The sequence below is a fragment of the Rhagoletis zephyria genome, unplaced genomic scaffold (assembly GCF_001687245.7).
Source record: "Rhagoletis zephyria isolate East Lansing unplaced genomic scaffold, Rhagoletis_zephyria_1.1 Rzeph_scaffold_08785, whole genome shotgun sequence".
NCBI lineage: Eukaryota > Metazoa > Arthropoda > Insecta > Diptera > Tephritidae > Rhagoletis > Rhagoletis zephyria.
The window spans coordinates 1-25,819 of NW_016165865.1; the positions used below are offsets into that span (position 1 = coordinate 1).

The 25,819-nt window shown below is 32.7% G+C and overlaps 3 protein-coding genes across 3 annotated transcripts; all 3 read right to left on the bottom strand.

Annotated features, from left to right (window-relative positions):
- Positions 1-3,048: 3,048 nt before the first annotated feature.
- Positions 3,049-7,688, bottom strand: LOC108375349 (ninjurin-1-like). Its single transcript, XM_017631457.1, has 4 exons — positions 7,257-7,688; positions 3,901-4,006; positions 3,572-3,771; positions 3,049-3,497 (listed from the first exon to the last, which is right to left on the bottom strand). Exons 1-4 carry the CDS (start codon positions 7,314-7,316, stop codon positions 3,324-3,326), a joined length of 540 nt encoding a protein of 179 aa, XP_017486946.1. The 5' UTR covers positions 7,317-7,688; the 3' UTR covers positions 3,049-3,323.
- A 5,181-nt stretch (positions 7,689-12,869) lies between these two features.
- Positions 12,870-15,783, bottom strand: LOC108375350 (ninjurin-1-like). Its single transcript, XM_017631458.1, has 4 exons — positions 15,438-15,783; positions 13,826-13,931; positions 13,534-13,733; positions 12,870-13,444 (listed from the first exon to the last, which is right to left on the bottom strand). The coding sequence occupies exons 1-4, from the start codon at positions 15,495-15,497 to the stop codon at positions 13,271-13,273; spliced, it is 540 nt and encodes a 179-aa protein (XP_017486947.1). The 5' UTR covers positions 15,498-15,783; the 3' UTR covers positions 12,870-13,270.
- Positions 15,784-20,061: 4,278 nt separating this feature from the next.
- On the bottom strand, positions 20,062-23,420 carry Ilp8 (Insulin-like peptide 8; the record flags this gene model as incomplete). The annotated part of the gene is made up of 2 exons (XM_017631456.1): positions 20,062-21,036; positions 23,234-23,420. Coding segments are annotated over 2 exons (426 nt in total), but the record flags the coding sequence as incomplete, so codon positions are not given.
- Between the last annotated feature and the right edge of the window lie 2,399 nt (positions 23,421-25,819).

Below are 25,819 nucleotides of genomic sequence, written 5' to 3' on the forward strand. Positions count from 1 at the left end.
CAACTATAGCTGACGAGCAGAGAAAATACGTCCGCACTGCACGACCGAATATGCGAATTACGTAAATTAAATGTGGACTAAGGCATAACAAATTTCATACGCGTCTAAAGCTATACGAACCATGTGCAGACTGCCTAACTGAACCTTGATAATTCTGCAGATTATTTAGATGGTTATAAATCACTTATCAAAGCATTTAATTCTTCTTAGGTGAAAAGCCTTGGCGTTTTAAACGCTACTCCTTTGAAATCGCTGTCACTGCTTACCTCAGTGTAGATTTCTTTGAATGACATCTCACGGATGTAACAAAAAGTTCGAATAGGTAGTTCATCTGAATATGACAGGGGCTTTCTAGCCTCGATGAACAACTTTTTAAAATTTTCACATTTTCGAAACTTTTTAACTAAGTATGTATTCACCACAAATGTAACAAAACATGCTTGGCTCTTTAAGACAGCTTCTGCCGGACAAAATCATGTTCTAAAATCAATTTATTTATAAAAATGTACCAATAAGACTTCAAAGTATTAATTACAAACTGACGTTAAAAATCAAAACTGCAGGTACAAAGCAACATTTTTATTTTAATTGTTGGCCTGTATAATTATATTTGAGCCTCAGAAATTCATAAGTTCAGATTCTTTGAAGAGTTGTTGGTCGTTTTTGTAATACAAATTTTTGGTAAACTCTTAAAGAAGGTTGTTTACCCCGACACCATGCCCATATTCTTTAGTTTTTCTGACGTTGCAAAAAAAGTTATGAAACACGTTAAAAAAAGCTGCTCATCTATACTTTTACATATTTTTTTAAGGCTGATCCGGCACATGCCGATCACTTTTCTGTAACCATAAGATGCATAGTGGCATAATAACAGTCATACGATTTTTAATATTTCTTTTCAACTGTGGCCACACTGAACAAGGAATGGCGGATGCTCTACGATAGTTTTTCAAGAAAAACGACATTGACATACGGGATTGTTCCGGGTAGTCATACGATAATGCGCCAAACAGGATTGTCGCCCCTAAAGAAGTGTAAGCTCTGATACCCAAAGAGAATAGCATTGCAGCTTACATTCTATGCTGCGCACATCTCTGTGGGGCTACCCTCTAATGCGATACAAGAGAGAAATGCGATTGACAAAACAAATTTTGGACCAGTCTAATTTACGCGGGTGTACTAATTTTAGCTAATGTATTTCTTCCACGATTTCTCTCTAGAAAAGCTCCTCAGTACTTAAAAGAACTCGAAAGTAAGCAGTACTTAAAAACACTCTGTTCCAATCATCACTTTGATACCTTTACTCAGAATCGATTCAAAGTACTCATATCAGTATTAAGTGCCACATAGATATTTACTTAAAAATACTGAATTCAGAAATCAATGTACTCATTTTCAAATTTCAATAATTTTCTATTAAAATACATTCTTGCAATCAGTAGTTAGCCAATCACTCATTTGACATAAGTTGGGATTAATATATTAATTTGAATACAAATTTGGCAACATATGTATATTTAAAGAAAGTACTCAGTACTCTCAAAAATACCCGCCCCTTAAAAGTATCGATTCCACAGAACTCGATCCTCAATAGTACTCGATACTTCCCAACACTAGTGTATGTTTGCATTAAAGCTCGTTAATTTGTTAATTTTTAACAAATTATTTTTTTTTCTCTTTGCTATTCTTGTGGTTTGTGGTTCAAATCTTATTATCTAAAAGCTCTCATTAATTTGGCACAGACCTATTGTAATGCCACTTTGTGCTAAAATAAAGCAGGGACGTGGGCCGGATGAAAAATTTGGTCGGTTCGGTTCAGCGGCTCGAAACGCTTTTGCACCTTTGGAGTGGTTCGTCAAACCGGTTCGGTTCGGTTAAACGGTTCGGAAATTAAAAATAAAAACTATGTATACATAAAAACATACATAATTTATTGGCTATTTTTCTTTTGTTTACTTAATGTTTATAATTTTTTCACACATTTCGCACTTTGTAAAAAAGTTATAAAAATTTAACAAACTTTCACAATTACGACCAAAAAATTTTAAACTTTTCATTCAGAATTTTTAGAAAAATTTTAGGTATGCAGTTTTATAGGCCATTAAATTTTAGAAAAGTTAAAGTGCAAGTCTAGTTTCAAGACGCTACAAAATCGCGTTGATTTTTAATATATATTTGTTTTTTTTTTTTGGCTGATAAAGTATGCTCAACAATTTCTTTCATATGAAAGAAAATGCACAGCAGCGCCAGCCAAAAAAAGAAGAAAAGAAAAATAAAAATCAACGCAATTTTATAGCGTCTTGAAATTTGCACTTTAATCTACTAAAATTGGGCTATAGAATTGCATACCAAAAATTGTTCTAAAAATTATGAAAAAAATTTTAAAGCTTTTGTGTGTAATTGTTATAGTTTGTTGAATTTTTATAATTTTTTACGATATATATATATGTATATATAATGTACTAGACTTAAAAAAAAAAAACTAGACATTAAATAGAAAAAAGAAAAGTGGTCAAAATCTCACTTATTTTAATCAGCTGACCACAAGGGTATGTCCTACGCTATACATACGTGGGAAAAAATTATCAACTGGCAAAAATAATGGTATTTTCGTATTTAACCAAAAAAAAGTGTTAACAAAAGTGCGGAAAATTTTCCTATTCAAACTTGGTCGTTTCAAGATCGGTTGCCGTCCCGGCACTTAACAGCTTATGAAGAACCAATTACTTTTTACACAAAAAGTTGGGCGATGTTTTCTCCCAGCCAGGATATCCATGTTTCAAGCACCTACATATTTATGGAATTTGTATTCTTACGCAAATAATATAAATTTAACATTTCCAGATAAAAAAAATATACACTCGTACAGGCTTATACAATTTATTTTAATACATCGATATAAAAATTTATGTATTTATATACTAAGGAGTATGTACTGTTATATGTGTGTATATACATATATGTGAGTGTGTGTAAATAAATGATTCGAGAAATTAGCAGACCACCGAATGCTATATATCTAATTTTGATAAATAAATCTTTTTTCTTTTGGTTCAATGTTCTTAAAAAAATGCAAATTTCATAAAATTGAAACGTATTCGTGTAAATTATTCGATACCTAATTTGAAATGGATTTCTATGAAAATTTATTTTTATTGCCGAAAAGCATTTAGCTCATTCAGTTTTTTAACCTACAATGCTTAAAAATATGGTGTTTATTTTTTTTTTTTTATAAAAATATGTATATTAATGCTCTATTGTAGATATTTGTATACGTTAAATGTATTAATGGACAGCGACAACAGCAAGCGTAGATTCCACAATTATTTATCGCCAGACGTGTCTGCCACGCCAAATGCCGAAATGAACACATTAATAACGGTAATTATGAAAATGCCACAAATTGTATAGTTGCTAACTCTGTTCGCATGACACACCTCCTTTTTGTCTTCAATGTTGTAACGACTGGTGAGAATCAAGCCAACACCAACAGCTATCTGTAATTAGAAAATATTGAAAATTAAATTTTCGCTGTGTCTTTAAATCTAGTTAAAAAAAAAAAATTAGTTACTTGAAAAGCAATGCTAAGTATTAGGAGAACCAAGCTCGGATAGTAGTATGGATGTCTGTTGAAGGTCTCTAACACATAGCGCAATTGATTGGCGTTTGCTGTGAGTAATGCTAAATCCATCATACCCTGGGCGAGAGTTTTCTTGTGCGCGTAGGCATTAACATCTACGCTAGCAAGGTCTTCAAGGGCATCCATTTCCTCTGTAAATGCGAAAAGTTGTATAGTGTTCGGTAAGTACTTTTTTCGATCAAATTAGATCTCAAACATTTACATACATACATATACATATGTATATCAAAAACTATATAAAAATATCTATAAAGATTTACCTGGAATTTGTATTGGTCCATCTATTTCGCTTCGTTCTGAATCAATAAAGTGATTATGAGTTAATCGTTCCCTCTCCGACTTAAGGTTTCCGATATTAATCGATTCCTGAAAATATATATATTTTTTAATGCTTAGTCGATATTGAAGTGAATATTAAACAAAAAATATTTTAGCTTCATCTAGGTTTAGCTCAAAAAAAAAAAAAACATTATATATATAATAATGTAACCCCTTTAAAGGACCAGCGCTGCTTTTTCTCCATTATAAAAAGAATTTACACATCCGGAGATTTCAATAACGTCTCTGTCAAGACATGATTGGAGGGTTTCGGTTCAGCCTCAGTTAATCCATCCATATATCACTGGGTTGCAAATCTTTTGAACTGCCGGACAGTGATGGCTGATTGGGGTTCAGTGCTGATGTGCTAGATTAACAGCTTAAACCTGATGATCTACTTAGTGAGTAGTCATCTCTGGCAGATGTCTAAGCTTAATGAGTGAAAGTCTCTAGAGAACATTGAGAGATATTCACAACTGGACTAGAGATGTAAAAGGGCTTGATGAAAATCCATATAAAAGAGATTTCGTACTTTTTACAAGGAAGTAATGAAGGAAGGAAGGAAGCTTTTCTTGAAAATTGCCAAAAATTCTTAAATATGCTTGCCATCAATAGAAATAAATTTCGATGTTATAGAAAAAAAACAAGGCTGTATTTTAATTTACTATACGTAGATATTAAAAAAAAAATAACATAACTATTGTAACCTTAAATTTCGCAGGCTTGTGGTATTGGTCTACGTGAGATCGCATGGAATGATCTAACCTGACTTTGGTATAAGAATATTAGAAATCTTACTAAGGATGCCAGTTTGCAGCAGCTAAGTTTATTTCTTGCAAAAAAATTAAGTAAAATATCACTTTCGCTCATCGTGCCGTAAACGAAATATTTTGTGTGCATACATACATACATAGGAGTTAAACATACATACTATTCGAATCGCTTTGCAAAGACGAAGGAAACACAACATAAAAGAATATTAACCCCAACCGACGTCAATGACATTGCCAAATTCATCAAAATCTCTTAGCTCTGCATGTCCGCACGCATTTGGCGGTTAAAGGAAAAAAAGCCATTACCAGTAGCTCTTTAGAAAACATTAGGACTGTTCAGGATCTTGTGGAAATGGTCTTGGATTGGCAGTTGGAATTGCATTTGCAAATTTTATGCTTACTCCATGGCATTCGATTGTTGTGAATTTACAAATGCAAGAGCATGTGCACAGGATCCTGAACAGCCCTAATATGTATTCACTTTTATAGCAAATTTCCACCAAAGGCTTAACTGCAGTTAGGAGCTCATGTAAGTTCCCAAGAATTTCAACATCGAGTGATCGGTAAAGTTTATACTTAATTAAGATACCATTTTTTAAGTAGGGTTCCCACCTGTTTAGAAATTCATAATTTAACTAACAAGTTAATTGAAATATTTTAATATGCACCTCAAACAATAGAGTTTCGAAAATCTATATTTCGTAAATATTTTCAATGAAATTGACAAGTTAAAAAAAATATTTTAATATGGGTATCAAACGAGACCCTAAATATTTTTGAAGGGGGTTGCCATCAGTTTAAGAGCGGAGACGCAATCAAAAGATATAGAATACATTATACAGTTACTAGTTAAGTGATCTCTCTAGAAAGTTTTATATATATTGATTTGGGTCTTACCAATCAAAAACAATAAAATGTTAGGTAATGGCAATTTCCATAAATGCTCAAAGTCTGTACCTTTTATGAGCTTGTACGCGGGATATAAAATGCTCGGTTCGGCCAGAGCATAGACGTCATTATTTGTTATACTAAACATTGCAAAATACATACATCTATCTTTTAATGTATTTAATACCTCTCTGATATTGGCTCCAATGAACTTGAATTAATAAAATATAATTTGGCCTTTAAATGCAAACACACAAAAATAAGCCTTTTCCTTTGCAGAATGGATATACACATACAGTNGCTCCAATGAACTTGAATTAATAAAATATAATTTGGCCTTTAAATGCAAAGACTTAAGCAGTTTTCCTTTGCAGAATGGATATACATACACAGCATGTTTACATTTCGTGACTAAAAAAATGTACTTATTTTTGTAAGTGCATAGTATGTTTGTACATAGGTAGATACATTAGGGTGGTCCAAAAATGCACGTGAAAAACTAATGTCGGAATCATTATGCGCTCATTTGATAGGATTGTTACACACCTAAAAAAATATACCCCAATTTTATTTATTTTGAAATCAAAAAATATTTAGAGGACGCTCAAAGCGCTCAAAGTTTTCCATGTATTTTATATCGGGAAAAAAACCACTTTTCGTAGAAATGGTATAGTATTTTCGAAAATCAATATTTTTCGATCGGAAAACTTTGCTTCCCTTTAGCAGACTCCCAATTACCAATTTTTTCATAGTAACTATATTTTACAGGTCCGCAAAAACCCCCAGAAAATGCCAGAGAATGCAATTGGGGATAAATAAAAAATCGTTGGTGTTAAAAAACTGTTAAATAAAGAACTGGGTATTATTATTGAAAGTCTCCCGAAGAGAAGTAGAGTTTTCCGATCGAAAAATATTTATTTTCCACACCATTTCTACGAAAAGTTGTTTTTTTTTCCCCCATACAAAATACTTGGAAAACTTTAAGCGCTTGGAGAACTACTTTGATTTCAAAAAAATAAAAATAAAAATAGGGTATACTTTTTTGATAAACCACAACCCTAGGGGGTGAGGGCATTAAAATTTCGACTTTACTTATTTTGAACCACCGTAATGTACATACCTTGCTATTTGAAAATGCTAAGTTTATATACATATGTATTTTATAATCAACGTTGAATAAATTTCCATAAGCTTCGCAAAATCAAACGGTTAAAATGAAACAAAAAACTTTAGTATACAAAAACGCTAATGAAAAACATTATGGGTATTCACGATCCGGTGCATATTGTCTAGCATGTTGCATAGATAGCATAAATAGCATTATTGGCTAGATTTTTGTTGTTGGAACACATGAAAGAACAACAATCACGCTATTTATGCTATCGATGCGCCATGCTAGACTGTATGCACCGGATCGTGAATAGCCCCATTATTTATTACCGCGCTTAATAGCTACATGCAACGCTTGTACTCGCACTCGTAGGAGATTGATTAAGTATCGTTAAGACTACATACATACATACTAACACATAAACAAAATCCTCCGGTTGACTTCACAGGCACACACACAAGCGCATGCACAGTGGCATTAGTCATAGTTTAAGGGAAAAACTTCGAAGTATTTAAAATATATTTACCTCTTCTTTGGAGCCCGAATTTTCGAGCAGTAATCCATTTGGTTGCGGAGCTGTTGCCATTTTTTAATTTATATTTTTTTATTATTTCACGATCTAAAATAATGTATTGTAGCAGTCAATCGCCGTTGGTAATAAAATTGATAAAAAGTCGGCAGGAATTTATTGATGCTGTATATTATTTGGCACAATATGATGCTTTCCAAATTTAGCTGCGCTCCTTTTGGTACTTTTCTTTGTGTTTACTGCGAATACTTATTGTTTTTTTTTTTAATATGCATACATACAACATAGCATACACCTACAAAATCGTAAAATTCTGTACTTTATTATTTGTTATTTTATTTAAATTTTTTTTTGTAGAACGCGTTTGTATTTGCATCAGCACCAGTCACTTCAGCGGACGCCTTCGCGGTTCTCAATGAACTGATTTTTAAAATGCCCTCAGCGTACGATCTCATCTAAGGAGCCTGCTGCTGCTGGCTGATTACTTCCATTGCCTTCCAATAAATTATTTGCCGCTCACGATCGCTAGCGTTGAGATGCGTGAAAGAGTAGAAGAAACTTGGCACATAAAAGCAGGCATAGCTTTGTATACAAAACACGCAGAGCTTCTGTGGTAAAATCCCGGCAAATAAAAAGAAGCATGAGAGCGCATTCAATTTTAAATACCTACATACAAAAGTTTGTGTTTTTATACATACACACGCATTTATTATTGGATTATAAAATTAACAATGCGCTCAGCATCAAATACACCAGTCTTATTGTAGTCGAAACATACGAGCCTACAAATATGCATATGAACACACATATGTAGTTACCTTTGGAGCTCTATTGGAGTAAAATATGCATTACTAATTTTTGATGGAAAATCTGAGATTATGTTGGCCATTGAAAAATCCCCCGTTTATTGTATTCAGGTATGTACATACATATGTACGCTAGCGCCTGTATCAGCATCAACCGAAATTACTTAGTCATAAGACTCGTACATATGTATGTATGTATGTATGTATAGATAAACGTCTGAAGATATTTTTCAAGCATAAACTCGAGCAGAATAACTGCTGGCTGCCTACAGCCAACAGAGAGAAAGTAAAAAAGAAATTTTCATGCTGATTCGTGTGTTTTTAATGAATCTGAATTTATTTTTATGAAATGCAAGAGAATTTCATCTTATTTCCTTTCTTTGTTTCTTGTTGTTGTTTGTATGTATTTACATATATGTATATTTCATTGCTGATGAAATGTTTCAGTTTCCCCCTCATTGGCGCTAGAGAAGAGCATTANCATGCTGATTCGTATGTTTTTAATGAATCTGAATTTATTTTTATGAAATGCAAGAGAATTTCATCTTATTTCCTTTCTTTGTTTCTTGTTGTTGTTTGTATGTATTTACATATATGTATATTTCATTGCTGATGAAATGTTTCAGTATCCCCCTCATTGGCGCCCCCTCATTTTATCGCCGGTTCTTGTTTTCGAAGAAATATGTATGTATGTATGTACATGTCGCTCATTTACTAAAAGACTGTCACAACTCAAAAAACGAAAGTTTTTCAGCAGACACATTCAAAGTTTTCGAATTGCTCCCAGAATGTAGAAATAAAGAGATGCGAAATTGTCTACTTACGCGTAAACAACACAATATTTTAGCACGAAATTAGTACACAATGGGGGTATTCACAACGGTGTCGTAAGTGCGGTATTGTTGTATGTCGCAAACTTTAAACGGTTAAAAATATATTTTGGGAGCTCCCAAGGTACAATAAAATTCATTTTGTGAATTTTCACACTGTTGAAAAATAGTTGGTGTTGGTTTAAATTCTGCTAAATATTTATCTAAACGTTTAAATTTCACGACATACAACATAACGACACTTACGATACCGTTGTAAATACCCCCACTGTGGAAGCATGATAAATATAAGGAGTAAGTCTGTTCCATTTGCCTATAACTTTCATTTAGTAAATAAGCGACATTCATTTAGAAAATTGCATTAACCTAAAGTCAATATGTGTTGAATATTGTTTCATTTATTGATTTAAAATTTCTAATTAGCGAAATTTACATTTATACTTTATTACCGTAGCATTTTGCTAAGGGATGTGCTATTAATCAATTAATCGAGCAAGCTGATAAATCGAAACCCGTTAAATTTATTAATCAAAAAATAGTATTTTTAATTAATTTCTTTATTAATTATATTTTGATTAATCAGAATACTATTTTTTATTTGATTACTTAGAAAACTGATTAATCGTATCCTGATTAATAAAAAACTTGAATTATTGGTATATTATATTTTATTTTATTCAAAAATATAAAAAAAAAAATTAATTATACACGTATGTATATTTACATTTCAAGGAGCTGAATGGTATACATATGTACATATGTATGTATGTGTGCAGATTTACAGTATTGGAATATTGCCATTGTTTGGAGAACCTTTACCAATTTTTGGCATTATGTGGAAGAAGAAAGTTACATTATATTACAGTTTATTATCATTAATAAGAAACATATTTAACACTATCTTATCTGAAAAATTTTCTTTAAAAATTCCTATAAGATAGCCCACTGTCAAGAAAATAAAGAGAAAGCTGTTAATAAATTAATTTAAATTAGATTAAATTACGTAACGTGTTTATAATTTCACCATGGTATTTATTATGCGAGTAATATATAAAAAAAAATTATTTGCTTTGGCAAAAATCAGATTTTACTTGATTGTTTTGAAAAAAAAACAACAATAATCCGAATCTGTTTAATCAAGAATTTTACCAATATAAAAATTATTTAACCGATTAATCTCAAATTCCTAATTTTTGCTACATTTTTTTTATTTGGTTGATTTTTTTTGCTAGAATTTTATACTCTAATGCACCGAAAAAATACCTGCATTTTATGGCTAATTCTAGAGGATGTTTTTATTTAATTTTTTTTTTTCGCTATCGTTTAATCCTACTTCCTTAAAGGGTCAGATTTGATACCATTTTTTTTCGTTCGTGCCAAATAAATGAGTTGAATTAACAATAAATAAAATTTATTTCAAGACAGTTGTTCAACACTGTGAGTACCGAGATGCAGCTCTGATATTTACTGCCTCATTTATGCAAATCATTGGCGTAACGTTTAATTTATTTAAGATCGAAAATGATCGATCTGAAATTTTTCGTAATAAATACTTATATAGTAACACTAGTAAAAAAACATGTGGCAACACTGACTAGAACGGTAAAAGTTTTTGACTGAAAAAATAAAATAAAAAATTCTGATTTACTAGTTTTTACAATGCAATATAATTTGATACCAAAACAATTTTCGCAGTTTTTGAAAATTTGTGCTATTGCATGTAATTTCTTGAGCAATGATTTAGACATTTTAACGCCATACGGATTTACTAGTTTTGCATAATATTTGATTCTAAATCATAAATTGCTAAATACAAACACGATAACTTAGATTCAATATGTAATCATATAAAATCATTGGAATCGTAATTGCACGAAATTCCTAGACTAAAAGTCAATTAGTTTTCTTCTTAAATAATAATAAGCAACTACGTCTTAACTCGCTCAATTTATCAAAGCAACGTGACGTTTAATCGACAAGTATAAATATTTATCAAAATACATATACATACCTACATATAAATGTTCATATTGCATGCATAGTTACGTGTGTATATTATAATCAATCCATCTCCATGCGATTTCTGTATGCACCTATGTAAGAACTCAGGCGCTAAAAATAATTAATTTAATTACTTCAAATGTGGCAGAGCTACTTGTAAGTGTACTCGTACTTACATGCAACAAACTATGTAGGCTAGAAATGTTTTCACAGAACTGTAAGGTCTGGTTTTTTTTGGTTTCCAAGAATTAATTTTGCTATGCACGAAATGTGAGTATGCATACTATGACCTTTGCCATCGGACCCGGAAAACCTTGAAAAGAGCAATTATGCCTTATGACAACGTGTGGCAGCCAAGTTTAACCTACATATATACTCTATCCAGTATGAAATTTTACCAAGACGATATTGATCAGAGTCAATGTTTGGCCCTCGAATCGTTCGTACATGTAGAACACTGCAAACCTATGTACCGTCTGTGACAACGGATATTCTCCTTTTTCGATCAGGAGACAGCGATCAGCTGCTGTCCGTTATTGGACGGTTTGTCAAGGAGGCCAAATTTTCTAAATGTGGAACCAAAAAACCTCTATCAATATCGTGCCGGGGACAGCGCTTAAAAGTGCGCTATAAGCGTTTATGAATGAGATATTTCACTATCTCCTCCATCTCTTCTGTCATGCAGCAATATGGTCATCCACTGGGAAATTGGCATCCCTTTACTTGGAAGCTGCAGAAAGCAATTTATCCCTATAATAATAGTTCTATAAATAAGCAAAGTACGTAAGGAAAACCCAACGAATACTCGTAGAATTTTGATGAATACTGGAGAATGCCAGTCATTCCAGGATTTTGTACGATATGGCAAATTCAAACGCTCTTGAGGTCCATCTTTGTTTTTAAGTGCTTTTGTGTTTCGTTCTGAGCTAGGAATTTAATATTCGAAAAGGTCATAAAGGAATAGATGAAAACGAGAAGAAGAGCTAGCGAAAATCAATACTAATACACCATGGTAACCTAAAGACTAGTTGTTGGAGTACTTGCAGGATATTGAGCTTCATGCATTAAAAGTGAGCTTAACTCTGACTCGATTTTCAGTACAAATTCTTAAGCTTGAGCTCACTCGATCATTGCAAAATTTGAGTCTGAGCTGGAGCTAACTTTTTATGTATGAGGTCCATTGTCTCGAACCATCTGTCGAGGCGAAACTGCGATCAGTTTAGAGCAGAGTGGCAAAAATTTAGCATTCAATGGGAGCTTGGAACAGCTCCTCTACCACTGAGTTCTGCATTACATGGATACTATTCCTAGCATTGCCAGAGGAATCTTACTGAGCAAAACCTTGCTAGTGAGAAGTCTGTTTAAATTATCACCTATCAGCCGAGCCTTTGTTGATATAAACCATCTAGAGTTCGTTGGTTTTTTTGCTGCTAGGACCGATCTTAGTTAAGCAAACTTCTTAGTACTAGGTTGGGTTAGCTTAGATAAACTGGCTAGCCACTGCGTGGTTTCTCAGAGATCATTAAGATCTCTAGCGTTACCAGATAAACTACGACCACATTAGCCAACTTATCACTGATTATCAGGAGCAATGTTAAAGAGCAACGCAGTCGTCTTTTGCAAACTAAAACACTTATTCACACTGCCTCAGTGTTGCCGTTGTGCGACTAAAGGGGCAATTTGACCCTTTTTAAGCGGCAATACCCTTTGATCGGACTTTTTGAAAATTTTGATTTTTAGACTCTTTTCAGAATTTTTTTTTTAGGATATGTTAACAGAACCATGCTACTAAAAAATATTTCATCCTGTAAAGTGATGCACTAGAATATATAGATGTTTACGCGGTTACGAGGCATTTAAGTATTTAGTTGAATACCCATAATATAAATTAAAACTTTCCGTATAAAAAATGAATATGGACTTATATTTAATTAATTAATACATATTTAAATTTGTATGCAGATAGAACATATGTACTTATATGTACTAATGATTACTCTTACATATATATTTGAGCATTCAAATAAATGATTCGAGAAATTAACAGGTCGTATTGCTATAATTATTTGTACTACTTTTAAAGATACTTTTAGTTCAATATTCTTAAATAAATAAAAATTTCATAAATTTGAAACATATTCGAAAAATTGTTGTATACTTACAACGTATATGTATAGTTTAAAAAAGATTACAATAAAAATTAATGCTGCTTTTATGGAATGGCCCAATTACAGCAAAGCATTTTGCTATTCATTTTTTTTTTAAATTACAATGCTAAAAATTGTGGTTAAAAATAGCACCAAAATATTTTAATGCATTTGTTTACGTTAAATGTATTTATGGACAGCGACAACAGCAAGCGTAGATTCCACAATTATTTATCGTCAGGCGCGTCTGCAACACCAAATGCCGAAATGAACACATTGATAACGGTAACTATGAAAATGCCACAGATTGTATAGTTGCTAAATTTCTCTGCACGACACACCTCCCTTTTGTCTTCAATGTTGTAACGACTGGTGAGAATTAAGCCAACACCAACAGCTATCTATGTATGTATGTGTGTACAGTTGCGAAATATTGAAAATTTTAATTTCACTTTATTAAAACGAATAGTATGTATGTCAAATTATTTACCTGGAAGCCAATACTGAGTAATAAGAAAATCAAGCTGGGATAGTAATATGGATGTCTGTTGTAGGAATCCAATACATAGCGCAATTGATTGGCATTTGCTGTAAGCAATGCTAAATCCATCATACCCTGGGCGAGAGTTTTCTTGTGCGCGTAGGCATTAACATCTACGCTAGCAAAGTCTTCCAGGGCGTCCATCTCCTCTGTAAATGCGAAAAGTGAAAAGTTGTTAAGTACATACTTTTTTTTTATACATACATATTTTTGATAAAAATAAATACCTATAAAGATTTACCTGGAATTTGTATAGGTCCATCTATTTCGTTTCGTTCCGATTCCATAAAGTGTTTATATGTTAATTGATCTTTCTCCGAACGAAGATCTTCGATATTGAACGATTCCTGAAAACATACTTTCTTAATTATTACACATTCTTGAAGTGGAGTGGAAAGAAGAAAATAACTTATTTTAGCTTAATTAAGACAAAAATAAAGGAAATGTTCCCTGTGTAATGATTCATCCCCCTAGCACATATGTTGAGATAAACCGTTAAAAGAATTTTCTATTCGTATTTTTTAGTTGTAAAGAGAATTTCACTATTGTCCTATTCAGATTTTTTTAGGTATGCGGAACTTTTAGCAACGTCTCCATCGAGACAGGCATTGGGCTTTCTGATCAGTTCAATAAACTCAAAATAATACCAAAAAATTTCACTAATATCGAACTCTGCCGATTCGTGTGGAGTTACGTTTTGCTTTGAATACGCAAAAAATATGCTATGGAAGGTTTTGCAAAATATATGAAGAAAACGTGTCTTGTAAGGTTTTCTCATCTCCTGTAAAATTTTAAAAAAATTAACTTAACAAATTTTCAGTCTGGGCTAGCGGTACATATTTACATTTCGTGACGACAAATGTACTTATGGAAGTGAATGGTATGCCAGTATGTGTGCTTATATACTTAATGCTTGAGTATTGGAAAATCTTAGATCAATATACCCTGCAGAAAAAAATTATCAATTGATAAAAAATAACCTACTTGCTTTTTTGCGGGGTTTCTATAAAATATATAACTTGTGGTTAGCTACAAAAAGCTAACTTGAAACAAGTGGACAAGTAATGTAGGAGTAAAGCTCGAGATTGTTTTCTTTATTTAAATCTCCTGCACTTCGCAAATACTTTTTCGAATTGAGTACAAATAAAACATAGATCGAAATTTCATATTATCGTTTTGAAGTTATGCCTGACTGAGTTCTAATATGGGGCCACCTACAGCAGAATATAGAAACAAATGAGAAATGTTATAAAATAAATAAAGTAAATAAAAATAAAAAATAAATAAAAAAAAAATAAAAAATAAATATTTTGTTTTTCCTATTGATATTTTATGTTCAAAAGTAGTTAGTTACAAGTTAGTTGCATCTAATGCAGAGGTAAACCACCCTTGACTATTTCGCGGCCACCGCCATAGAAATATAGTTAGCTTTCGTCAAAGAGAATATACAGATAATAAGTGACTTTTAGCTCCTTCCTAATCAACATAAAGTTAGCTTATAGTTAGACACATTTCCTGCAGGGTATTTTGTTTTATCAACGTTCCATGAATTTTCAGAGGGTTTGTTCATACAAACGATTAAAATGAAGCAAAAAAAAAACTTTAGTATACAAAATGGCTAATTAAAAAATTTTATTTATTACCGTGTTTAATAGTTACACGCAACTAAAACTATATATACATTGTAGTTGTTTATTTCTATTTAACAGCGCTCGTTGCAGATTTATTAAGTATCGCTAACACCTAAGCAAAGTTTTCCCGGTTGACTTCAGAGGCACACAACACAAACACATGCACAGTGGTATTAGTCATAGTTTAAGGGAAAAACTTCAAAGTAACTAAAATATATTCACCTCTTCTTTGGAGCCGGAATTTTTGTGCAGTAATCCATTTGGTTGCGGAGCTGTTGACATTGTTTGATTTTTTTTAAAATATTTTTTTACGATTTACAATTATGTATTGTAACAGCCGATCGCGGACAGTTATAAAATTAATAAAATGTTGACAGGGATTTGTATATTTATTATTTGCAGTTTAATTATTTTCCAAATTTACGGGTCTCGTAATTTATATATGTTTTAAATATGCGATTAGCCCTAAAATTTAATAAAATTCATTTATTGTTCTATTTTAATATAATTTTTTTTTTGTGAATTCACTTTTGTAAATTCACCAGCACCAGTCACTTGTGTGGACGCCTTCGAGGTTCTCAATGAACTGATTTTTAAAATTCCCTCAGCGTACGATCTCAGCTAAGGAACCTGCTCCCTGCTGCGGCTGATTACTTCCATTGCGTTCCAATAAACTATTTGCCGCTCACGATCGCTAGCGTTGAGATGCGTGAAAGAGTAGAAGAAACTTGCCACATAAAAGCAGGCATAGCTTTGTATACAAAACACGCAAAGCTTCTGTGGTAAAATCCCGGCAAATAAAAAGAAGCATGAGAGCGCATTCAGTTTTAAATACATACAAAGGTTTGTGTTTTTATACATACACACGCATTTATTATTGGATTAAAAAATTAACAATGCGCTCAGCATCAAATACACCAGTCTTATTGTAATCGAAACAGTGGTGTGTAAATGGGCCAAACATAAGCATCTACATACATACATACATATCCATACACATAGATATTGTTGGAGCTCTATTGGAGTAAAATATGCATTACTAGTTTTCGATGGAAAGTCGGGGGTATTGTTGGCAATTGAGAAATCCCCCAAATGTACATTCATTTCGATTTATGTACACCTGCGGTCAACTAATTAGCACCGAAATGCAAGCTGATATTGTCTGCAACTTATGTTTATTTATTTGTTTTTAATCATTTTCATTTGAAATATAATTCAATCTATAACAGGAACCACATAAATAAATAAATAAAAGCTTGCACAAATTTCAAAAAAATTAATCAAACTTCAAAAAATGTGAATCAAAATTTTTAATCACAATACATATTTAGAAAATTTTCCGGGTATGTAATTTTGAAGCTATTCAATTTTAGACTAATAAAGTGCAAGTTTGAAATCGCTAAAAACTACCGTTGATTTTTTAGATTGATTGAGATTTTTTGTGGAGGGTGTTGCGCATTTTTTTTTTCATATAACGCATGATAAAAACCTATTTTTATATAAAAAAAAAAAAATCCGCAACACCCTCCACAAAAATAAATTGAATAAAATTAACGATAATTTTTAGCGACTTGAAACTCGTACTTTATTAGACTAAAATTGAATGGGCTAAAAAAATTCCATACCTGAAAATTTTCTAAATATTCTAATTAAAAATTTTGAAATTTGAATGAAAATTTTTGGAAGTTTGTGCAAGCCTGAAAATTTTTATTTATGTGGTTCCTATTATAGATTGAATTATATAAATTATATAAATAAAAAGGCATAAGTTGCAAGCAAAATCATTTTGAATTTCGGTGCTAATTAGTTGACCGCAGGTGTATGTGCCCGCATTTGCATCAACTGAATGTGCTTAGTCATAATACATACATACATATGTATTTATGCTGAAGATTATTTGTAAGCATTAACTCGAGCAGAATTACTATGTGTGTATGTAGCTTATATTTATATATGTATGTATGTTTAATGTTTGGCTCCCATAGCCAACAGAGAGAAAGCAATGAAATTTTCGTGTTGATATGTTTGTTTTTAATTTTTAAGGAATTCGATTTTTTTTACGAACTGCGACAGAATTTTATCTTATTTTCCATTTTTGGCTTGCCAAGAACCATTGTCAAATTAAAATATTATTGTAATATCTGAATGTAAATGTTTACACATTTACATAAATATTAACACGAGCCCCAGCCGCCAAAATAACGTAAGCGACATTTTTTTCAAAATTTTCCTTTTGATGCAGAAATATTCCTAGAGCATGTAGATCAGTAATGCTCAGAGAGAGCTTTTGCTCTGTGAGCGACCATATAAAATCTGCACAGAGCTTTGAAGAGTTCCGCCCGCGGGCGCTGTTTTGAGCAACACTGTTCTAGATGCATTTCTGATCAACAAGAAAATTTTGAAAAAAAAAATGTCGCTTACTTTATTTTGGCGGTTAGGGCACGTTATATAGATTTAATAGCCACATGAAATTATTTATTAAATTTATTAATTATTAAGTTTCATTGGAATATACATATATGTATATGTACATAACCACTATATTTTTAGTAAAATCGTCGAAATGGTAATTAGACGACATTCCAAGTCTAAAAGTCAATTATTTTTCTTCTTAAGTAATAACACGTAACTATGTACGTATCAACTCGGTCGATTTATCAAGGCAACGCGACGTTTAATCGGAAAGTATAAATTATTCATGAAAACACATTCGGCCATAAGCATATGTATGTATAGGTATGTCGACAAAAAAAATTAATTTAATTAATGCACTTCAAATGTGGCAGAGCTCGTAGTATGTGCTTTAATATACTCGCAGCTATTTGCATGCAGCTAACTAGGCTCGAAATGCTTTCACAGAAACGTAATGATATAAGCGACTTGTATACAATTCTTCTGATAAAGGCATTCGTACTTTTTTCCCAAGAATTTTTGTTTTTATGCGAATATGGAAACTGTGACTCTTTGCTATCGTACCCGGGAAAACTTGAAGAGAGCAATTACTATGTATTGCGTTAAAGTGTGGAAGCGTTGGGCATTACTACCACATATGTATGTATATCATTTGATACAGTACAAAAATTGTTCCAGAGTAAGTTAGGTTTTATAAAGCCGATGGCGCTCTTCGTCTGCTTTCGATGATCGGTTGGATTGACATATGTGTTAGACATTCGATGATACTCGTGACTGATTTTCGCTGAGTGTAGTAAGTTTAAAAGTGAACTACTGGAGATCAGAGGGTTTCCCTACCCGCTGTAAAATTGCAAGGCGATCTATCCGTACCAAATCATCCGCCATGCAATTTCTCGCAATGACGCTATGGCCTGCAACCTAAATGAGCCTAATACAACCAGTCCGACTGCACCACCATTGCGTTTAGGGCCGTAACAGCAACTTGGGTATCAGAGTATCAGAGCCGCTGCCAACCAACCAACCTATTTCTTTAATTTTTTTTACTTCTGTCTGACACTACTTCTTAATGTCAGCTACTTCTGCCTGAAAACGTACTGCAGTAGTTCGAAAGCCAGAATTTTGTCTTAATGGAGAGCTTTCGGTAGAAGAACCCTCCACCAAGTCACCTTGAACTTTCGATCTATTTGACGCAGTAATTTAAGCGATGAATTGAATTGAAATTGAGGTAGAGATTTTAAATTCTACATACTATACTTGCGATGTATCATTTCTTGAGTCTTTGTAATTTGCTGATATCTTGGTCAGCTAGGGAAGATCAATCGAGATCTGTAGGATGTCGCTCAGTGGCCCAGAGGGTGCTCGAAGGTGCTCAAAAATGCTAGACATTTGTCCCCCTGTACTTGTCTTAGTTTCACCAAGAGGGATGGTGTGAGTCAGTGTCCCATAAGCACAGCAACAACTAGTCTGCAGTGTATCTTGGGGACCCCGTTACCACATCTAAGCTGATTAAGTAATGTAAAATGGAGTTGTGCTCAGTTTTATCATTCAATGATCATTGCTCTTGTCTGGTATCCCAAACATAGGAAAATGGAAGGCAATAAGAGAGGTGACAAATTGGTGAAGGAGGAAGCCTGGTTTGACCTGGGCCCCGACGGCAGAGAAGGACGAGACTTCTAAATTTCTCATTCACGATATTAAAATCGGCGTCTCAGATGGTGGTCCCGAAAGAGGTTTTTGACAAACCCTCCGATATTGAACTGCGGCTGATCAATTTCACCGGGAGCTCAAAGCATAACAGTCTGTAGCACATGGATTCAGCATAACCATAAAGATGCACGGCTGTCCCCTAATCAAAAAACGAGAATTTATGCTGTGACAGTTGGAACACAAGTGTGCAGCCTTATTTTGGCTCAGCGAAGGCTAAGACATGTGCAAACGCAGGGCCATTCTGTCCTAGCGCGGTTCGAGACTTTCTTGCGCGTTTCAAAAGCTTCTGCTCTCTCTGTTGGTGAGGGCTCTGAAACCTTATTTTGGGAAATGTAGACAGACGCTTTGAGGAGTGAATAACTCGTTCAATAGATAATTTAGAGATGTGATATTGTTCGACAATTTTTTAAAAGAATATGCAAGAAGGCCTAAGTGTGTAGTTTTTGTTAATAGAATACGATATTATTATAATTATATTTTATCTTAAGTCGACTTAAGCGGCTGTTCCTTTTCGCCACAGCTAGGTTAAAGGGTTAACTCACCACATTTAGTAACCGCCTAAAAGTATGCTAAAAATTTGTTTCACAATCGAGCACATGGAGCATTTAACTTCATCATTTTAAACAATTCTTTTTTTTATTAAAATATATATGTAGTATGACAAAAGCTTAAACTAATTCATCTGGACTCTATTCGATTATTTTTTTTATAAAACAAATAACAAATTGAAGTAATTGAATGATGGTAGTACATTGATGTTAATGTTTAGGAATAGGCAGTATCTACTCACTGCTAATACTGACTGATGGATAAGAAACGAAAGATAGTTGAATAATGTTTGTATGCGCGTATAAATGATTGTTGGTATGTAGATATGTACATACTTACATATGTATGTATGTATGCACACAGTGCACAAACCACTTTGAATAAATGTGAAATGAAATTAGATATTAACAACTTGACATTGTTTGGCATGTAATGTGTTTTTTTCTTCTTCTTCTTTTACGAAATACTTATCTGTATGCATGCGTGTATATACATATACATATATATGCAAATACATTGCAATGTGTGTACGCATGCACATACATACATATGTATGTCTATAATAATAATAATAAATACTAATCAATAAGGTACACATGGTGCATTGTGCGCCGCTTAGCAGCGCTAATAGGAATATCATATTTAACTAAAATTCGAATTAAAACTAAACTTTAAACTGTACAAGTAAAAAATTAATAGTAGGTATAAAAATCCAACATACATTTAGTAGTAAAGTATTTACATATGTACATATGTATGTATGTATGTGTTGTTTTTAAGTGACTATTGGCCGCATTTTTAATTGGCTGGAATTGAAATGGCTAAAGGTGGCTGATTCTATCTGCCAGTCTGCCACCCGCTGGACGGTTGCTTGTGACACGACGCAAAATCGCGCTAAATAGTTTGTAAAACGCTTAGCAAAAGAAATCCTCTTCACATTTGTTGTAACAACAATAGGGTATGTTGTTGTAGCTGAGCGCATGCTCACGCTTATAGCGTTCCTTCTTGTCGTGATGCAGCTTCTTTGGCTTGTAACGTGGCACCACATCGATTTGGCTGAGAATTTGGAAATGCTCTTGACCCACTTTCAAATAACCACCACGTGGATATAAACTGCGACTGATGTAATGACTCTTATCGTTGATTTTGGGATCTGTGAATGGAAATGAAAGAGAAAAGGGGATTTTAGAAAAATTGGCTGATAAAACAAATATACATATGTAGATGTTGGAAAATATTTATTTTAAAAGCTATTGCTATCGAAAATAAATTTAGGCTTAGTAATATTTATACATAGTACGAGTATAAATGTATGTCTGTGCGTGCACATGTATATATCAGTAATGGGCAAATTTGTATTCGCTAAGTGCACAACTAATGCAGGGGTATTTAGTTATGCTGTAGTAAAACGCCAGGTACTATATGCTTAAGTATTTTGGATGTCATTAAATACCAAATATGATAGTATTTACATACTTGAAGTAAATATATTTACTATTTTTACAGCACCCCATACCGAGTACTAAATTATTTAGTTACGAAGCACTAAAGTACCTTTTATGGCTGCACTAAATACCGTTTAGAAAAGTAGTCGAAAAGGAGTCTAGAAAATTCCAAAATAGTACGGAGAATACTGGTATAGTCGCGCAATCCCGAAATGTTCCGAAAAATCGCGGAAAGATCGCGAATGATACTAAAAAATATAGTTCGAAGAATCATGACCACCGCCTAGATACTCCAATTATTTTTACTTTAGTGTTTAGGCGTATCACTGGTATATGGTGCACAGTAGGGTGGTCCAAAAATGCATTTAAAAAAGTAAAGTCGGAATTTTAATGCCGCCACCCCCCAGGATTGTTCTATATCGAAAAATATATTCCCAAATTTTTTTTTTTAGATAAAAAAAATTAGGGAATGCTTAAAGGGAACAAACAACTTTTCGTAGAAATGGTATAAAATTTTTGAAAATCAATATTTTTCGATCGGAAAACGCTTTGTCTTCGAAAGATTCCCAGTAATAATACTCAATTGTTTCTCTTTGTGTTCAAAATACACTAAAATAGGAGTATATTTTTTTGGTATAGAGCAACCCTAGGGGCGTTGGCATTAAAATTCTGACTTTACTGGTAGTAATATATATTCCAACAAGAATTAGAAACCTTATGTGACAATTTTTTTTTTTTTTTTTTTAAAAATTATGTGTTTTTGGGAATTTTTTAATTTTCATCTACTGAGCGAAAAGATTTTTGAACTTTATGTGACAATTTCTTGTTTTGCCAAAAAATTGTGTTTTTTGGAATTTTTTTAACTTTTAACTACTGAGCGAAAAGTCGAAATGGCGTGTCAGATTTAAAATTTTAGTCAACTGCACCACACACATGTACTTAAATGTATGTTTATGTACTTTTCTTAAACAAAGTAAAGTATTCCATAATTAAACGGTTGAGGTATACTAACTCACAGCGTTTCTTTTTTTTGCAATAAATAGTTTTACTACCTTTTTGCAGGTGCTTTTTGTAACTGCTGCTTTAGCAAACAATACGCGCAAATATGCATACTTCCGCTTTTGGCTGCATATATGAAGCACTTTTATAGAACAACAATTTATATTTATATTTTAGTATTTTCAAGTCTACTCATTCAATATTTAATTGGCAGAAAAACAGTGAAATTCATAATAATCAATGCCAAAGTTGACTGACTTGGTGACCTTTTTCGTATCAGTTAGCCGCCGTTGTCACCACCGCAACCAGCAACCGCCAGTTGTAAACAATGACATGTGGACAAGCTTGTCGCCTGATCGACACTAACTATGGGTAATATTCGAAAAGCACACGAAAAATCTATATTTACTTTGTTATTTTTTTGTTGTTTTTTTTTTTTTTTTTATTGCGTTACACTAAAGGAGAGTGCATTTTTGCATTTAACTACGTTGTTGACGTTGAGTCAACACATATCAACGTGCGACAGACACTCACGTATGCATGGAGGCAAATGTATGTATGTACATATGTACGTATATATGCAGTAGTTTAACACTTAGCGGCAACGCATAATAAATAACTTTTTACTTGAGTCTAATTAACACCTCGCGGAATATTTGAGTTGACAATAAATTAGCGCGTGCCAAATTAGTGCGCTTTGAACACGTACACATGTATGTACATACGCTGCATTTCCTACTACTACTACAGCGAATGTGTCGTCGCGCTATGCATGCACATGCAAACATGTACTTACAGGTATCAAAATTCTCAAGAACGTACGCAAGCATACTTAAAGTGTGACTACATAGATATGTATGTATGAGTGTTGGCAAATATGCGCATTTAGATTTATTTTTAACTTACATTCATTGTGATGTATTACATTGTGATCATATTGCATGGACAGCGAACGCTTCTCCCTCGCCTCGTCTTGCATGAATAGATGCTCGCACGCTTCCATGGCGAATTTCTTCATCTTCTCAAGCGAACAATAGGCATTGCTTTTGCCAATAAAGCCGCAAGCGATAATTGTGATGAGCAGTAATCGGAGCTGAGAAAATAAATAAGATAAAAAAAATAAATAATAAATAAATGATGTGCTTTTTTGTATAATTTTATGTATGTTTTTATTTAAAGCTAGTTTTATTAATTTTCACTAAACTTAATTACATAAAACTTTAATTTTTAATAACTGTAGAACTGATATACAGCATTACAAAAAACTGGTTGATAATGTAAATATGTAAGCTACATAAAAATAGCCTATACATTTGCGTTCAAATTTGGCCATTACAAGTTACGTATACGCTAGCGCGTACCAGAAGCCTGCATGGAAACAAAAGACTTAAGGCGCGAACACCAAAATGCAGGCGTACAAAAACGAATCCTCGCCTGAACTATTTTACGATATATTTACATAGCTCATTTGTTTGAATCCCTATGCCGTATTCATTAAGTATATACATATGTATGACAAAAAATAACTATTCATATAAAGCACATTTTTAAAGTACAGGAAAAGGATTAAAACTTTATACATAAGATACCAAAGCAGTTTGATAAATTAATGGCTTTTTGAATAAAATAGATTTTTTCTGTAAAAAACGTTTAGTTCAATGTTTTGCAATTACTGCATGCCTTTCGAATAGGAGACTTTTTAAAGCTTTTCAAAATGGGTGTGGCTTACTTAACCCTTACCAGATCAAGGTAACATGTTTCTAAACGAGTTCGTTCACTTATAGAAAAATTGTGTGAAGTGCTACTTAAAATTTATATACTTTTAGAAAACATAAATTTTGTAAAAAGAAACAAAATTGTAGAAAAAAAATTAAAAAATATTCATAATTTTTTGTAAACATGAAAATAAATTTTTAGAAAAAAATTACATTTTAGAAAAATGTTAAATTTCAGAAGCTTATACGTCTTTAAAAAAAAAAGTAATTTTCAGAGAGAAAAAATTTTTTGCAAAAACCTAAATAGAAAGAAAAAATATTTTAATTTAAAAGGTACACCTTTTCCAAAAATTTTTGTTGCCAGCAATGAATATTTTAGAGAAGAAAATCATTTGATTAATTGAAGAAATACAATTTTTTACCAAAATTAGAAAAATTTTCCAAAATTTGGAAAAAATATTTTTAGAGAAGAAAATCCTTTAATTAATTAAGTTAAAAAAAAAAAATTTCTCTCTGAAAATTACTTTTTTTTTAAGACGTGTAAGCTTCCGGTATTTAATAGGCATTCAATCAATTAAATGATGTTCTTTTCTAAAAATGTTTTTCCCAATTTTTGGAAAATTTTTCTAATTTTGGTAAAAAAAATTTATTTCTTTATGTTAAAAATGGCTAAATAAAATGAGGCACATTATAAAAGTAGGTAAATTTTAACTGCTTCACATGATATTTTTAACAAAAGGAAAAAAACCATAGGCTTTTTAATGAAATAAGAAAAGGCACTCTGCTCGTCGTGTATAGTTTTAATTATAGGCTTAAGGCCCAGAAGGGGTTAACAGTACAAGAAGAAAGCGGGCAGCAAAATAAAAAGAACAAGCAGGCTACTGGATATTTTTTAGTCGAAACTAAAACCAACAAGTCCCATAGGTGTAGGGTGGTAACAGCAAGTGCGCTTTGTCGCTTTATCTTCTTCAAGGCAGATGTAAATGTGTAATGGGTTTTTCGAACATTGTGCCACCTCGGGAATGCTGGTAAAGAAATCATGCCTCTCCACAACCTGCAATTTACATAGACCACCCCTCTACTTATGTGATTTGGGCCTCAAGAGCTGAAAGTCTTTGTCAGCATTTCCTATGGATAATTACAAAACTCAAAAGAAAAAAAATTTATATTCCACTATTGTCTCTTTCGGCATCGCTCTTTAGTTCAGAGAATTATCATTGTTGTTATACTAACATACTTAAATGCATCTGAGACTTTTCAATCGTTCGTAATATAATTAAAAATATGTTATTAGTTTCGAGTCTCGTGACTCATTGTTCTTAAGTTTTGCCTTTCCAGTGAAAACGACGTGCAAGCAAAAAGTATATTTTCAGCAGTTTTGGGCATATTTTCATATGAATTGCATTTCATTGCATTATCATGACCATAATAGTTCAGACGCTGTAGAAAGCAGCCATGACGAGTAAGCAGCTAAATGCTTTAGAAATCCTCATCCAAGCTACGATGCTTTGTATGAGTCGAAAAGTTCAGCACCCAGAATAAGATGTGACCTAGCAGTGTACCGACTGGCTTTTTTGGCTTACGNGCCACACGAAGCATTACTAATTTGAAATAAGTTTGGTCATTGAGCCATCCAAACTGAGTCATACCTACATGATGAAATTGGATCAAGCATGCAAGCAATTGAATTTCATTGTGAAATTTCGCCATCTTTATGGCCACAGAAAATAAAAGCAATCTCTTCATTTAGTCATTTGAAAAAATGCCAATTGAGCCG